The sequence below is a fragment of the Lentinus tigrinus genome, assembly GCF_003813185.1.
Source record: "Lentinus tigrinus ALCF2SS1-7 unplaced genomic scaffold L226scaffold_11, whole genome shotgun sequence".
Lineage (NCBI taxonomy): Eukaryota > Fungi > Basidiomycota > Agaricomycetes > Polyporales > Polyporaceae > Lentinus > Lentinus tigrinus.
Window position 1 is genome coordinate 290,105 of NW_027137920.1, and position 12,538 is coordinate 302,642.

General features: G+C 55.6%; 6 protein-coding genes across 6 annotated transcripts; 1 reads left to right on the forward strand and 5 right to left on the reverse strand.

Moving 5' to 3' along the window:
• Positions 1 to 414: 414 nt before the first annotated feature.
• On the reverse strand, positions 415 to 2,252 carry L226DRAFT_507779 (RNA-binding domain-containing protein). Its single transcript, XM_067678145.1, has 5 exons — positions 1,386 to 2,252; positions 1,210 to 1,332; positions 933 to 1,148; positions 755 to 871; positions 415 to 658 (listed from the first exon to the last, which is right to left on the reverse strand). Exons 1-5 carry the CDS (start codon positions 2,214 to 2,216, stop codon positions 629 to 631), a joined length of 1,317 nt encoding a protein of 438 aa, XP_067535695.1. The 5' UTR covers positions 2,217 to 2,252; the 3' UTR covers positions 415 to 628.
• Positions 2,233 to 5,280, forward strand: L226DRAFT_612778 (TPR-like protein). Its single transcript, XM_067686425.1, has 9 exons — positions 2,233 to 2,895; positions 2,948 to 3,405; positions 3,460 to 3,619; positions 3,669 to 3,906; positions 3,968 to 4,171; positions 4,235 to 4,513; positions 4,576 to 4,695; positions 4,757 to 4,892; positions 4,949 to 5,280. Exons 1-9 carry the CDS (start codon positions 2,469 to 2,471, stop codon positions 5,159 to 5,161), a joined length of 2,235 nt encoding a protein of 744 aa, XP_067535696.1. The 5' UTR covers positions 2,233 to 2,468; the 3' UTR covers positions 5,162 to 5,280.
• L226DRAFT_55355 (uncharacterized protein) lies at positions 5,198 to 6,470 on the reverse strand. Its single transcript, XM_067682932.1, has 4 exons — positions 6,036 to 6,470; positions 5,900 to 5,972; positions 5,723 to 5,837; positions 5,198 to 5,669 (listed from the first exon to the last, which is right to left on the reverse strand). Exons 1-4 carry the CDS (start codon positions 6,328 to 6,330, stop codon positions 5,256 to 5,258), a joined length of 897 nt encoding a protein of 298 aa, XP_067535697.1. The 5' UTR covers positions 6,331 to 6,470; the 3' UTR covers positions 5,198 to 5,255.
• L226DRAFT_55397 (uncharacterized protein) lies at positions 6,448 to 7,102 on the reverse strand. The gene has a single exon (XM_067682965.1). It carries the CDS (start codon positions 6,971 to 6,973, stop codon positions 6,611 to 6,613), a length of 363 nt encoding a protein of 120 aa, XP_067535698.1. The 5' UTR covers positions 6,974 to 7,102; the 3' UTR covers positions 6,448 to 6,610.
• Positions 7,103 to 9,716: 2,614 nt separating this feature from the next.
• L226DRAFT_612780 (uncharacterized protein) lies at positions 9,717 to 10,710 on the reverse strand. Its single transcript, XM_067686426.1, has 2 exons — positions 10,148 to 10,710; positions 9,717 to 10,083 (listed from the first exon to the last, which is right to left on the reverse strand). The coding sequence occupies exon 1, from the start codon at positions 10,695 to 10,697 to the stop codon at positions 10,176 to 10,178; it is 522 nt and encodes a 173-aa protein (XP_067535699.1). The 5' UTR covers positions 10,698 to 10,710; the 3' UTR covers positions 9,717 to 10,083; positions 10,148 to 10,175.
• A 217-nt stretch (positions 10,711 to 10,927) lies between these two features.
• L226DRAFT_612781 (uncharacterized protein) lies at positions 10,928 to 11,792 on the reverse strand. The gene is made up of 3 exons (XM_067686427.1): positions 11,478 to 11,792; positions 11,348 to 11,420; positions 10,928 to 11,285 (listed from the first exon to the last, which is right to left on the reverse strand). The coding sequence occupies exons 1-3, from the start codon at positions 11,738 to 11,740 to the stop codon at positions 11,013 to 11,015; spliced, it is 609 nt and encodes a 202-aa protein (XP_067535700.1). The 5' UTR covers positions 11,741 to 11,792; the 3' UTR covers positions 10,928 to 11,012.
• Between the last annotated feature and the right edge of the window lie 746 nt (positions 11,793 to 12,538).

Consider the following 12,538-nt stretch of genomic DNA (forward strand, 5'->3'; position numbering starts at 1 on the left):
TCTGTGCACTTCTCATGCGGGTGCCGTGGATCAACTCGACATACACAGGCCTGCTAGTGCTCTGCAGCGCCGCCTACCATCATCGATCGCGGCTACGTCAATCGAACCACATGAACAGCCAAGGGGCGGCGGGGACAGTTCCTGTGTCTGACTCATGCAATTGACGGGGAGGATCAATGCATGGAACCAGCCTGTGTATGCCCAGGTCCAGATGTCGTAGCCTACCCACACGGCATCGGTCACGGGCCGCGAATCAGAGACAGCCATGGGAGGCAGTTTGACAGCACCGACATGCGCGGACCGGACTCTATAGCGCATAGATGGGACGTACATACCTGCAATTGAGCAGGTGGGGGACACAGGAGGTGGCGAGCACACACGGCACCAGTTCCTGGACGCGCAATCGAGAGACGTCGTTCGGGAAAACCTGCCGACGGACACGGCGAGGCAAAAAGGTTTGCAACGGGATACCAGACCTATACAGACTAAAGACCACAAGATCCGCGACGCCACAAGAGGAGAGCGGTAGGACTAGGACCCCTAGATTAAGCCGACTACAGTTGCAGAGTGGTTTCCACGTTCGGAGGAACCTAGGGCTCCGCAGTAGCAACGGCCACGCCGTGGAGGGTTATGCCTCGGTGGCTTTGGGCTTCTTTTTCTGTGAAGAGAGTTAGGTTAGCGGCCATGTCAGACACGGATGAGGTCAAGATGGAACAGGGTCGTCAAACAGACTCAAGAGAGCGGAGACACGTACGTATGCGACGGCCTCGAAGTCGTACTTGATGCCGGCCTCTTCCAATTTCCGCTTCCGCTGCTCCTGACGCTTCAGCAGCCGCGCCTCAGCCTTCGCCGTCTCGTCCTCTGTCCGAGGCTGAGGTAGAACCCGTATGAGCGAGCGAGCCTTGCGGTGCGTCAGGTGGTGCGAAACGTACCTTGTTGTGCGCAACTCTCGCTACCCGATCGCGGGGGACGGGCCGCCACTTCCTGCTCGCGCCAACCCAGAGCTCGGGGTGTACCTGGTCCTTCGGAATGACCTTGCAGGTGAGAATGTGGCCCATGAGCAGGTAGTTGTCCATCGTCTCCGCAACGATTTGGGCGACTGAGGACGAGTCAAACTCAATAAAGCCGTAGTGCTTCGGCTTTCCGGTCTGGTATAGATAGCAGGTCAGCCTACTCGATCTCGGCGGCGAGGAAGAACCACCGACGCACCTTTTTGTTGCGCGAAAGTCGTAACCGCGTCACAGTCCCGAACTGCGAGAAGTACGCGCGCATCTGGTCCTCGTAAAACCCATGGGGTATCCGCCCAAGGTAAATTACACCTCGGTCATCAGTCTGGGAGAAGGATGAACATGGGTGATAGCAGAGCAATTCGAGGACGAACGTACAGGTTTCCGCTTAGCCTTCTCCAGCTTGCGCTTCACCGTCTCGTCATCTTTCGCGACGGTCGGTAGCTTGCCGATGTCGATGCCAGGAATGTCTTCCGCCATCTCCTCGTCGGACGAATCGTCGTCGTCAGACTCGAACCCATAAAAGTCTTCCGCGTCCGCGTCCACCTCCGCGTCTGCGGCCTCTTCTGCCTCCACCTCCGGCTCGGGTTCAGGCTCAGGAGCAGCCTTGGCCTTGGACTTCTTCTCCTTTGCAGGAGCTGCAGCCGTCTCCTTCACGGGCTCTGGGGCCTTCACCGAGCTCGGCACGTCCTTCCGCTTCTTCTTCGACTTATCCACACTCTCCTCGCTCTTGTCCTCCACCGCGACAGACTTCCTCTTTTTCTTCTTATCTCCAGACTCTTCGACTTTCTTCTCCTCAACCCCCGGAGCAGGCTCGACGACACTCGCCCGCCTCTTCTTCACCTCCTTCGCGGGCTGCGCATTCGTCTCCTCCACAGCTGCACCAGCCGCCTTCCTCTTCCGCTTCTTCTCGCCCACCACCTCTGCCTTCTCCTCAGCTTTGGGCTGCTCGACCGAAACCGCGCTCTCCTTCTTCTTGCCTTTCTTCGCGTCAGCCTGCGCAGGCTCCGCTACCTTCTTCACGGCATCTTCGGACTTCTTCGCCTTCTTGGGCTTGGACGATGACGGCTCCGTAGGGGTGGTGGCAGCGGGGACATCCTCGACAGCTTTTGTCTTCTTTGCCTTTGCGGGAGCGTCTGCCTTGAGGTCCTGAGACTTCTTCTTGGCGAGCTTCGCAGGTTTTTCTGAGACAGCAGTAGCCTTAGCCATAGTTTTGTGAGGGAGGGATAGAGACAAGTCCAGCCACAGCAAGGTACAAGCCAAAATTTGGAGGGAGCGCGCGGCGATCGAGAATAGACGCCTGAGATTGAGCCACGTGGTCGAGATCGCGGACGCGCTCGTTCGCGAGCAGCGCGCTCCTCTCCTTGAACCCCAACCACCTCCGTTATTGCTTCTTCGTCGTGTTCGACGACGCGCACGTCTTGCCAATTGTCGACAAGGCGTGCTACATAGCGAGCAGAAATGGCAGCCACACCTCCCACAGGCTTCGCGATCCCGCGAGCCCCCTCTCCGTCTGGGTCCCGTCCCCGCCACTCTCTGAACACATCGTTCTCCTTCGGGCCACAGCCACTGCTCAGCAGCCTCGCAGACCCTAACACAAGCGGAGCGTCGAACCACAAGTCTCTCTTTGACCCAAGTCGGTCAGTGTTGCAGACCTCTCCCATCCGGTCACCTCGGATGTCCCGGAGGGCGAGGACAACGGCCGGCAGACACCCTCTCGCGAATGATACCACGGATGTCTTCCAGGACGATGCAGACGACGAGGGAGACGAGGAAGGATCAGAGTGGGGTGCTGTAGAGCGGATGCGGCTGTGGAGGCACGATGCATTAATGCAGCATCTCTACGATTCTGCCGCCTTCTGGGGAGACAAAATCCTAAGTTGGACCAGTGAGTGGCACGCGCGCTGTAGTCTCTCAGGCGACTTACGTCTGTTCCACAGACGACCCGAACGACGCGTTCTGGTTAGCGCAAACGTTCTTCCTAAAACACGAATACTCGCGTGCCGAAAGGCTCCTCACGCGTCCGTTCCCCACTCTTCCGCCACGTCCGCCGGCTGCCACCAATGGCACATTCCAGCCGCCTTTCGCGCCTGCATCTAACGCGAAGGGCAAAGCGCGAGAAATGCCTCCACCACCACTAGGAGGCGGAGCTTTGGGTGACTCGCTCGCGCCAGGTGTACAACGCCTTCCTGTGGGCCCCGGCGAGATGGTCGACGTTGCAATCCAGTGTGACGAAGGAGTGTCGCGCTTGGTGGATATGAGTGTCGCGTGCCGATACCTCGCTGCGCAGTGTCAGATGCGACAGGGCAAATGGAACGACGCGCTTGAAATGCTTGGAGAGACGAATCCGTTCCGCGATGGGGCAGAGGTCGGACTAGAGCCCGATGGAGGCATCAAGGTGCGTTCCTCAGAAACACGCTCGATATCTGACAACAATGAACCGAACGCGTAGATTGAAGCATCCATGTGCAATCTGCGCGGCTTGCTGATGCTCAAGTTGAATCGCGGTGACCAAGCGAAGCATTGTTTCATGGAGGCCCTCGCACTTGACGTCAGATGCTATGAAGCATTTGAACACCTCGTCGACGGAGAGATGATGACGCCGGAAGAAGGTTGGTGCACCATCGTTCCAATTTGTGACGGTGCTGATAATCGCACTAGAATGGCAGTTCGTACAGGCACTCACGTATCACAAGCAAATACCATCCGATGCCGAATTTGTCCGCCTCATGTATTTGTCGCGCTTGCGCAAGTACGGACATTCAGACGAGCAAGCTCTAGTACGAAGACAACTGGTTCAAGAATACAACCTTGGCGACAACCCAGACGTATTATATAGCTTCGCGGATGCCCTCTATACTCAGCTACGATGGGCGGACTGCTACGCAGTGACATCTCGGTACGTGCATATTGTTGCGAGAACAATGCCATCTCTGATGCATTTACCCACTAACCTGTAGAATCCTCGGCTTAACGGATGTGCACAAGAACACTATGCCGCTACACATAGCGTGCATGTACCACCTCAAGCACCTGAACCCCAAACTTTTCCTTCTAGCGCATGAGCTTGTGGATAGAGAGCCCGAGAACGCGATCAGCTGGTACGCCGTAGGGATATGGTATATGTGCATCGACAAATACCAGGAAGCCCGAACGTACTTCAGGTACGCCTCGTCACTACTCCAGTAACTATCTCGTTTATCTCACGTTGCACGCTTGACAAATAGCAAAACATCCCTCATGGACCCGCGTTTCGCTCCGGCATGGATCGCCTTCGCACACGCGTTCTCCTTTGAAGGAGAGCACGAACACGCAGTCACAGCGTACTCAACATGCGCGCGACTGTATACGGGCTCGCACCTTCCGCTGATGTTCGTCGGGATGGAGCATATCATCCTCATGAACCGGCAACAAGCCGAAGAGGCGCTGCTTGCCGCCAACCATATGTGCGAAGCAGACCCGCTCCTGCTCAACGAGCGTGGAGTCATGGCGTTCATGAATGAAGAGTACGTGCAATAGCCAATGTAGTCCTGCTACCTGGCGCCTTGACTAACGTCTCGCCCAATAGTTTTGAGACGGCCGCAAAGCTGTTCACAGAGGCGATCGACCTTGCGCAAGTCGTTCAAACGTCTCAGACGGCCTGGACGAATACGTTCCTTAACCTCGGTACCGCACTTAGAAGGCTGAAGTGAGTAGTGTCTTATGGATCGTTCCGGCCTCTACAAAACTGACCGTTCTTTCATCGGCAGCCGCTTGCCTGAGGCAAAGGCCGCGTATCAACGTGTCCTCGAGATTGACTACCGGAATGTCGAAGCTCTGTCCTACATGGGCGTGACGCTGCATCTCATGGGCAAGGTCGAGGCTGCCATCGTCAAATACCACGAGGTTCGCCACTTCTTCCCTTGTCGCGCTCTACCCCAAGGCTGACAACCATCATCTAGGCTTTAAGCATACAACCCATCAATGGCTATGTCCTAGAGCTGCTCGACATGGCGCTCGAGGCGAGCGCAGACATGGGCCCGTTCGGTCCCAAGGGTCCTCCGGGCGGCGAGGAGAACTGGGAGAAGCAGATGCGCGAGCATCGAGACAAGGGCAAGGGCAAGCAAATCGCGCAGGATATGGAGCCGTTTGATGACGAGGATACGAGTATGTAATGATGAGTTAGTTGCCTGCGTGTGTGTTGTGTGTATGCGATGTGTACAAGTACAAAACAGTGCTCTGGCGGAGGAGTGAAAAGGGCCGCATTGACTACTCGAACTCGAATACAGCCTTCTTCATGGTATCCCGTTCATACCCTCGTGGTGAGTCGTCAGGGAGCGTGGGCCGGCTGCCGGCGTAGCCCCATGCATAACCCAGGGCCTTTCCTCCAACCCCCGGTGACGGTCTCCAGAACGTCGCCTGTATGGCTGGCTTATCGCGCACCTTCCCTCTGCGACGCTTGCGCTTGGTCGTCTGGGCCATGGGATCCCGAGCAGCTAGCACAGGGCAACATGACACTTCTGGTTCATGCGGTGATGGCTCGATCTCAATTTCCGGATTGGACTGTGCGACCCGGGGTGGCTTTGGAGGCGGTTTGGGTTTTTCCAGTACGAGGAGAGGAGAGACTCGGTCTGGGACTTGCGCGACCAGGTGCTCTACCTTCTCACTTGATGCACGCGAGTACTGTGCAGCCATGTAATCAGTATCAGCTACGCCATGGGTAGCATGGAACTCACAGTCCTCGCCTTGCTTGATTCCACCACCCAAGTGTAATCGACGGCAACCTCCCTTGCACGGATAGCTCTCCTCTTTGCTTCTGCTTTTGTGTCCTCCACAGCAGGACCGTGTGAGCTGCAAGTCCAAGAGGGGTGAGGTTCCGGGCGGGATAAAGTGGTCTTATGGGGTACACGTACATAATTTTCGGCGGAGCCTTCGGTACAAGGACGATCGGTTTCGGCTGTGACACACTGGAAAGCAGACGAAACGCTACGCCATGAGAGGCGCGTCAGCTCGTGTATTGGGAGAGTTGGAAAGTTGACCAAGACGTACGAACGACAACCTCCTCGTTCGCAACTCCCTGCTCCGTACTCTGCAGCCCTCCCTCTTCGACCTTTCTCCGCTTCTTCTTCCTGGGAGAATGTTCATCTTTATCACCGCTCTGTGGCAATGATGTTTCGTCTATGGACCTCTTCAAGATATTCTCGAGACGTGCGACCAGTTGCGCGTGCTCGGGGATCGTCTCTGCTGGTTCCGCTTCATCTTCGGAGTCATCTCTCAGAGCAGCACGAGATACGATAGCAGTAGAGCCCAGTAGAACAGATGGATTTGAGTACTTCGGGATCATGGTAGCAGTTGCAAGCTGGTAGTGATTTCGGATGGTGCATTCAATTCAGCTCTGGATCTGAGATCTGAGATTTCCTTGCAGGGGCTGCCACGTTTTCTTGAGACTCGCGACGTCCCTCTGAGTCTTGAACTTCTCTGCGAAACGTTCTTCTCCTTGTCTTCCTGGCCCCGTTCTATGATTCGCATACTGAAGACTGTGCCAACCTATGATTGATCTACCCCTTACTTGCGAAGACCCCCCCGTCGAGATTGGTATGCAGCGTGATGTCGGTTGGGCAGTTCTAATCAAAGTGCCAGTGTTGCTCCGGATGCACACGCCAAGTAGCTGCGAGGATTACCAAAAGGACTGTCAATATGGATGCGCTGAGTGTTGATATATGTTCATCTAGTTGAAGTCTTCGCGAACCGTCTGACTTGCTCAGCCTGGCTGTTGGTGACACCCAGGAGATACATGTTCGTATCTCCTGGGTGTCTTCGTTTCTGCTTCTAGGCATCTTGATGACGTTCCGACCTTTCTTGCAAAAGCGCAGTCTATACGGGATACGTATGCTACGAGACGAGCTCGCGCAGTCTCCTGTGGATGACGTTCCGTATATGATGTGCGATCCAAGTTGACTCCGAGGCTTTGCCCTGTACGATGTCATATTCCGTTCTGCCTCTGCTTGCGGCAGTGATATAATCTCCAAAGATACAAGTTGACTTCGTCTTGCACCGACGTGACGTTGAGGTCTATGGGCCAACTTGAAATTATCCGTGTCTTCTTGCCGAGCACGTCCATATTCTGGTGTTCAAGAGAGGGCAATTGATGATCGACTGTTAATCCACCTTCACTATTCGTCTCCCTTCGGGGAAGTTTGCGCCATAAATTTTGATTTATCTTCATTGCATCTCCGTATGGGCCGTCATGGTGTACTTCTGCCGTGAAAGTTCCCCGGCGTGCAGGCACTGTTGGACTGAGGTCGGCTCGCCGGTATTTTTAGCTTGGCGGCTACTCCTGGGGAGCTTCGGCCAGTATCGATCAGGGTTTCAGGGTTGATATGCTGCCTCGACCACCGACGGACTAATGCCTCAGATGTGCTCTCCAGCTTGGTTCTCCAATGCAGCATATGTCATTGGCCGGCCCTCTGGCGCTCTTGTAGGGATCCTTCTGAACCCGAGTTCCACTCCTCTCTCTGTGCGGCCGACAGTCCTTGCTTCTTCGACAATGGCCCGTTGATAACAATGACAATATCGTCCGGGCATAGCGACGAATCGCGTTGTTTCCTGACCTTGCAGTCACTTGCGACAAGTGTGGTTGGTTCCCAGCCTGGCCCTTATCTTGTCCGCCACCTCCAAGCCGCTAGTTGACAGATACCCGCTAGTTGACGGAGGACGCGACTTCGTCGACGCCGTGGTCAGCCAACCACAAGCGCCCATGGACCCTGCTTCTTGCAACTGTGGCGTCGCAATCGGGAGGCCACTGAGCTGTGGCGGGCGGGGTATTGATGGTGAATGAGATGTATTGCGACTCACAGTGAGAGTATGGGCGTGTTTCGACTTGAGTTCCGAGGTGCAACCACCGTACCGTTGTGGTGGTTGCGTGTGGATGTGGTGTTGGCGACAGTCCTGGTGGTGGAAGGCTCGAGATCAGCGACGTGCAGAGGGCAGAAAGATTAGAGATGGAGGATATTGGAGAGAGAGAGAGGAAGTCTCGGGCATGCGATGTGGGAGAGGACAAGGTGCGTCTGAAGGTCCAGGATACGCGAGCGCTCTCTTATACTCTCCCCAGATTCGGACTCCGCGGCTGTGCGAAGACCCTTGCCCGCGAGCCACTGCTTGGTATTGTTCTCTCTCTTTGGAATAGCACCGCCATGCGTTGTCTACGGATATCCGGATATCCAGATATCCCAACTACCTTGTACCGCCTCCGCCGCGTGTCTGGGATATCTGATGTCCATGTCTCGTCTTCACTCGTAAGTCAGACATCTGAGAATGCGGTTGGTAATATTTGCCTGTTGCTAAGCTACTCTACTCCAGGACCCATCACCAGCAGGTGGTCAGTCAACGCCACAACGCTGTCAGCCACCGACGCGACGCGTTAGTCACGTGCTTGGGCATCTTCGAGGCGTTGGGCGCTGGTTCCTACCTCGAGCCACTCTCAACTTAGTGGGAAGTCCTCAGTGCGAATCACCTTGTAATTGTACTCAACCTCGAAGGAACGCCCCCTGGAGCCGCTGTGCGTGTATCACCGGAGAATATCTTGTTCCTCATCTGTTAGCACATACTGACGTGCACAATAGTACGGGTACATTAGCAGCACTAGACAAGCATAGCTATACGTCTATGTCGCAGTCTCGTCTCTGTGGCTTCCGCACGTCCGCCGCGTTTGCGCTTACGCGCCCTTACGCAGGACACGGGTCACCCACTCTCGGGCAAACGTGTTCGTCTCCGCCGAGTTCTTGAAGTGCGGACAGTACCCAACGCCGTCCAACAGCTACACCTCGACACAGTCGTACCCCGTCCGCGCAATGCCGATCATCTTCTCGTCCCAGCAGCACTGGTCCTCCCTCCCGTTGACGACCAAGACCGGCCTGTCATACCCTCTGCGAACTTGGAGAGGAGCGAGGGTAGGAGCTTCATGAGGGTGAGGCAGATGCAAAACGGTATATGGGCCGTGCTCCGCCCTACTGACGTAGAGAACCCCGGAGAAATACACATAGCCGAAGGCGGCGGCGACGATGTCGACGGCCCATGGCTCTTACAGGCAGAGCGGACGGCGACGCTCGCGTCACGACAAAGATGCTGGACGGAGATTTGCCTCCTACACTCCTGCCAAATCAGTCGGATTCGATGAGCGCATGCCTACTGATGGTATCGACCAAACTCATCAAGGCCAGAGGAACGGCTTCTTCACCCCGAAAGCGTAGCAGACAGTCTTGAAGTCTGCAAGACGGGTGGCTTCATATGCTTCCGCATTCAGCGGCTTGTCGCTGCGTCCGTGCCCGCGAAGCTCATAGAGCACAAGGTGGAGTCGTTAGGAGCTTTGGATCTGCGAACTGGTCGTCGAAGCCCAGCAAGGTGCCACAGAGTCCGCGAACGAAGACCAGAGAGATCTTCGACATGTCTGGGGAGGTGAGGATACGCTCTTGAGTACACATCGCAGGTCAGTCAAAGGTGTAAGTGTGGGCTAGATCGGACTGACCTCGCCAAGCCAACGCCTCCTTTATATTGTGACAGAGCTCCAAGTGTCTGTGTAGACGCCATGCCGATGAGGCCGTGCCATCCTTCAGTTTTAGCATCATTTGTCGAGGGGAAACACCGGAGACTCCTGGCTCCAAGAAGGATGTGAACTAGCCAAATAGGTGCAAGGCGATATGGACTCGATCTGCCACAACGCAAGTCGTATTTCACCACCGATGAACATCGAGGCGTTGGATTGTTCAACCTCACAGCTGAGCAATGGATCTCATTGGCAATTGCACACGGCCCGTACAACAAGAGACGATAACCTGTCGACGCAGATCGTATGCACTCCGAATCAGCGACCGCACGCTACCAACTGCAAGTGTGAGGCAGCATGTCCTGTGCTCTTCTGTATAAACGACGGCTACGCCTACCGGAGCGGAGCAGCCGTCGCCGGAGAGAGCCAGACTTGCAAGACTGCATTATAAGTGGCGCATTATCCAGGAAGGGACAACGTCGAAAGTCTGTCCCAAGAATGTGCGATGCAGCGGGTTCGGTGTCGTCGGCCAACCTCCCATCCATGACATCCTGACTGTGTAGGTCGGGGAATGTTATACTGGGGTACACCAACCGACAAACGTGACGCATGGACTTACTCAAGAAATGTCAAGCCAAGTCCGCTACTCATCTATTCCTCTCCTCCTTGATCGAGACGCGTTTGCGAAGCCGCGTCTTCAGAGTCGCGGGCTTGATCGCGCTCTTCTCCTTCGACTCCACGAGCACCTCCGCCTCTGGCTCCATCTCCAGCGCAGGGCGCGGTCCGAAAAGGACCTTCTGGAGGCCCGCTGACACGACGCGAGCGAGCATGCCTAGGACGAGGGCGCATATGACTGCAGACCCCACAAAGACGTAGATGGGGTAGACATTGCGCGCGACGGAGGTTATGATGGCATATGGTGTGAGAACGAAGACGTCCAAGAGCACGCGAGACAGCACGATGACCGGAGCAAAGATGTAGGCTATCGGGCCATAGAGCAGGGATACGGGCGCGAGGAGAGTCAGAGCCACGGCAACCGTTGTGCGCGAGAGGACGCCGTAAGACGCAGCGACGAAGTGACCGACGAGCTTCGCGAGTTCGACGATGGGAGGAGAGGTCGCGACGACAGTCGCGGGGCCTCTCTGAAGGGGTGCAGTCCGGCCACTCATGGTCGTAGAAGTCAAGAGGGTCTATCGGCGAAGCTGCAGCGGCCAGGTTGCCTACATAGCTTACGTCATCATACGGTTTACAGCGTCCTTTAAGCTTACAGCCACTTACTTACTTACGGTGATCACTTAGTACGCTTCAATAAATTCTGCCTTGAAAGTCCTTAGTTGAGGGTCGACCTTAGTACCCTCCTAGGCACTTCCCCGTCTTTCTCCTCAATGAGACACTCAGCGGCTCCTTGGTAACAGTCTCAATATCAGAAAACCAGCAGACAACCTATATAATGCGAGTATGATAGTAGTACTCATAGACATGCTCTAAACTCCTCCGTTGTGCAACTTATAATCCATCCCAACTACAGCGCTGAGTGCAGGAGCACCCAAAACATCTCCTGCGTTCTGTGATGTAGTCTCGTTTACCCGTCGGCCCTTTTCCAGAAACAGGAAGGACTCGACGACGAGGTCGCGGATCTCCAGTGCTCGCGCTGTGAACGCAAGTTGCGCTGGCACCTTTCGTCCTGACTTGTGGTCCGTATGCGGCTTGTAGAAACGCGAGACGGGCTCCTTGAAACCGTCATCTTCTGCGTACAGCTAAAGAGAAGACGTTGAGCAGGATGCAGGATTCAGACGAACTCCACCTAGGATCCACGTACCTCGAGTGTCCGACCAGGTAAGTTCCCTCGCCACCTGTACTTGCGTCCCTTTTCGTCCTTGAACGATATATCGCTGCCCAGGCAAGGCAAACGGTCAGTGGATATTCCAAAAGACAGTCTCGTAACTCACCCCTTGAAAGGTATGATGCTATAGTGCATCCAGTCGCGCAGGGACACAGGGGCGCCCTTGCCAATAGTCACTCGGTCTGGACGTGAATCACGCCACTCCAGCGAAGCGATGACCTCCCCGTCCGCATTCTTCACGTATGTCACTGTTTCTTTGCCGTGCTCTGTGTATACGATGTACAGGGCCTTGCCGTCTACGTCGCAGAGGGTCGCGTTACATGGGTTATCTGGGGTGAGTGTCAAAACCAACACGATGGGTGTCGACATAGCAGTGGGATATCGAGGTGCAGGTACGATGACTTTCTAGCACTTGAAGCTGGTAAGCTGGTGTTGCGCTTGGTCAGCCTCTCCCCCGCCCTTATGTGCTGCGCGGAAGGATGGAGGGCAGTGCTATGACAGGGCCCCGGCATGTACGCCGCTGTCAACTAGATGGATCATAGACAAGTCATGGGACGCGCGGATAATCGGGCGCAGTCCCCGGGTCCGTTGCAGGTCTTTGCATCCCCGAAGAAGGTTGGCGGAATCTCGCGCGTCGAAGTCGATAATCTCATGCTGCGCGATGTCAATGAGAGAATGTCCGAGGCAGGGTCTGCTGCTATGCTGGTACGAGCTTGGATGCTTCTTCTGCCGGGGTGGGAGTTGCGTAGTCGTGCGCGCGATCTAGAGACGAGGACGGACGCCTCAGGCTACATTCGTGAACTAAGTTGGCTTCTTGACCTTGATTGGTCCATTTCGGGGATGCCGCTCAGTTAGTAATATCCATCGAAGACGGTACGGAGCTCCGAAGCGCACCTGCCATCGGACGCCCCGCGCCCTGCCAATACAATGGTACTAAATCCAGGAATGTTGACTGTGCCTTTCAGCGATCTGACAGTCCACAGAGCTTGAGGCCTTGAGGCCTTGAGGGACGACACCGCGGGACTCGGAAGGTGACGTCAGCCGGAGTTTGCGAAGCGGTTGTTTGGTTCACAAGCTCTTGGTAAACAACCCCGTCCGCATATGGCAGGAGTGAAGGAACAACTCCCTTCACACCCATCTCTTCACATCCAGGATTTTTTCTTCCAT

Excerpts from the sequence above, each read along its gene's own strand:
- L226DRAFT_55355 (XM_067682932.1), bottom strand. The coding sequence starts at position 6,330 with ATGATCCCGAAGTACTCAAATCCATCTGTTCTACTGGGCTCTACTGCT. Across the intron at positions 5,973-6,035 it reads GAACGAGGAGGTTGTCGTTC|CGTTTCGTCTGCTTTCCAGT; the intron begins GTACGTCTTGGT and ends CTCATGGCGTAG. Across the intron at positions 5,838-5,899 it reads AAGGCTCCGCCGAAAATTAT|CTCACACGGTCCTGCTGTGG; the intron begins GTACGTGTACCC and ends TTGGACTTGCAG.
- L226DRAFT_612781 (XM_067686427.1), bottom strand. The coding sequence starts at position 11,740 with ATGTCGACACCCATCGTGTTGGTTTTGACACTCACCCCAGATAACCCA. Across the intron at positions 11,421-11,477 it reads AGCATCATACCTTTCAAGGG|CGATATATCGTTCAAGGACG; the intron begins GTGAGTTACGAG and ends TTGCCTGGGCAG. Across the intron at positions 11,286-11,347 it reads TACCTGGTCGGACACTCGAG|CTGTACGCAGAAGATGACGG; the intron begins GTACGTGGATCC and ends TCTTCTCTTTAG.
- L226DRAFT_612780 (XM_067686426.1), bottom strand. The coding sequence starts at position 10,697 with ATGAGTGGCCGGACTGCACCCCTTCAGAGAGGCCCCGCGACTGTCGTC.
- L226DRAFT_507779 (XM_067678145.1), bottom strand. The coding sequence starts at position 2,216 with ATGGCTAAGGCTACTGCTGTCTCAGAAAAACCTGCGAAGCTCGCCAAG. Across the intron at positions 1,333-1,385 it reads AGAAGGCTAAGCGGAAACCT|ACTGATGACCGAGGTGTAAT; the intron begins GTACGTTCGTCC and ends TCCTTCTCCCAG. Across the intron at positions 659-754 it reads ACTTCGAGGCCGTCGCATAC|AAAAAGAAGCCCAAAGCCAC; the intron begins GTACGTGTCTCC and ends CTCTCTTCACAG.
- L226DRAFT_612778 (XM_067686425.1), top strand. The coding sequence starts at position 2,469 with ATGGCAGCCACACCTCCCACAGGCTTCGCGATCCCGCGAGCCCCCTCT. Across the intron at positions 3,907-3,967 it reads TGCTACGCAGTGACATCTCG|AATCCTCGGCTTAACGGATG; the intron begins GTACGTGCATAT and ends ACTAACCTGTAG. Across the intron at positions 4,696-4,756 it reads ACCGCACTTAGAAGGCTGAA|CCGCTTGCCTGAGGCAAAGG; the intron begins GTGAGTAGTGTC and ends TTTCATCGGCAG.
- L226DRAFT_55397 (XM_067682965.1), bottom strand. The coding sequence starts at position 6,973 with ATGACATCGTACAGGGCAAAGCCTCGGAGTCAACTTGGATCGCACATC.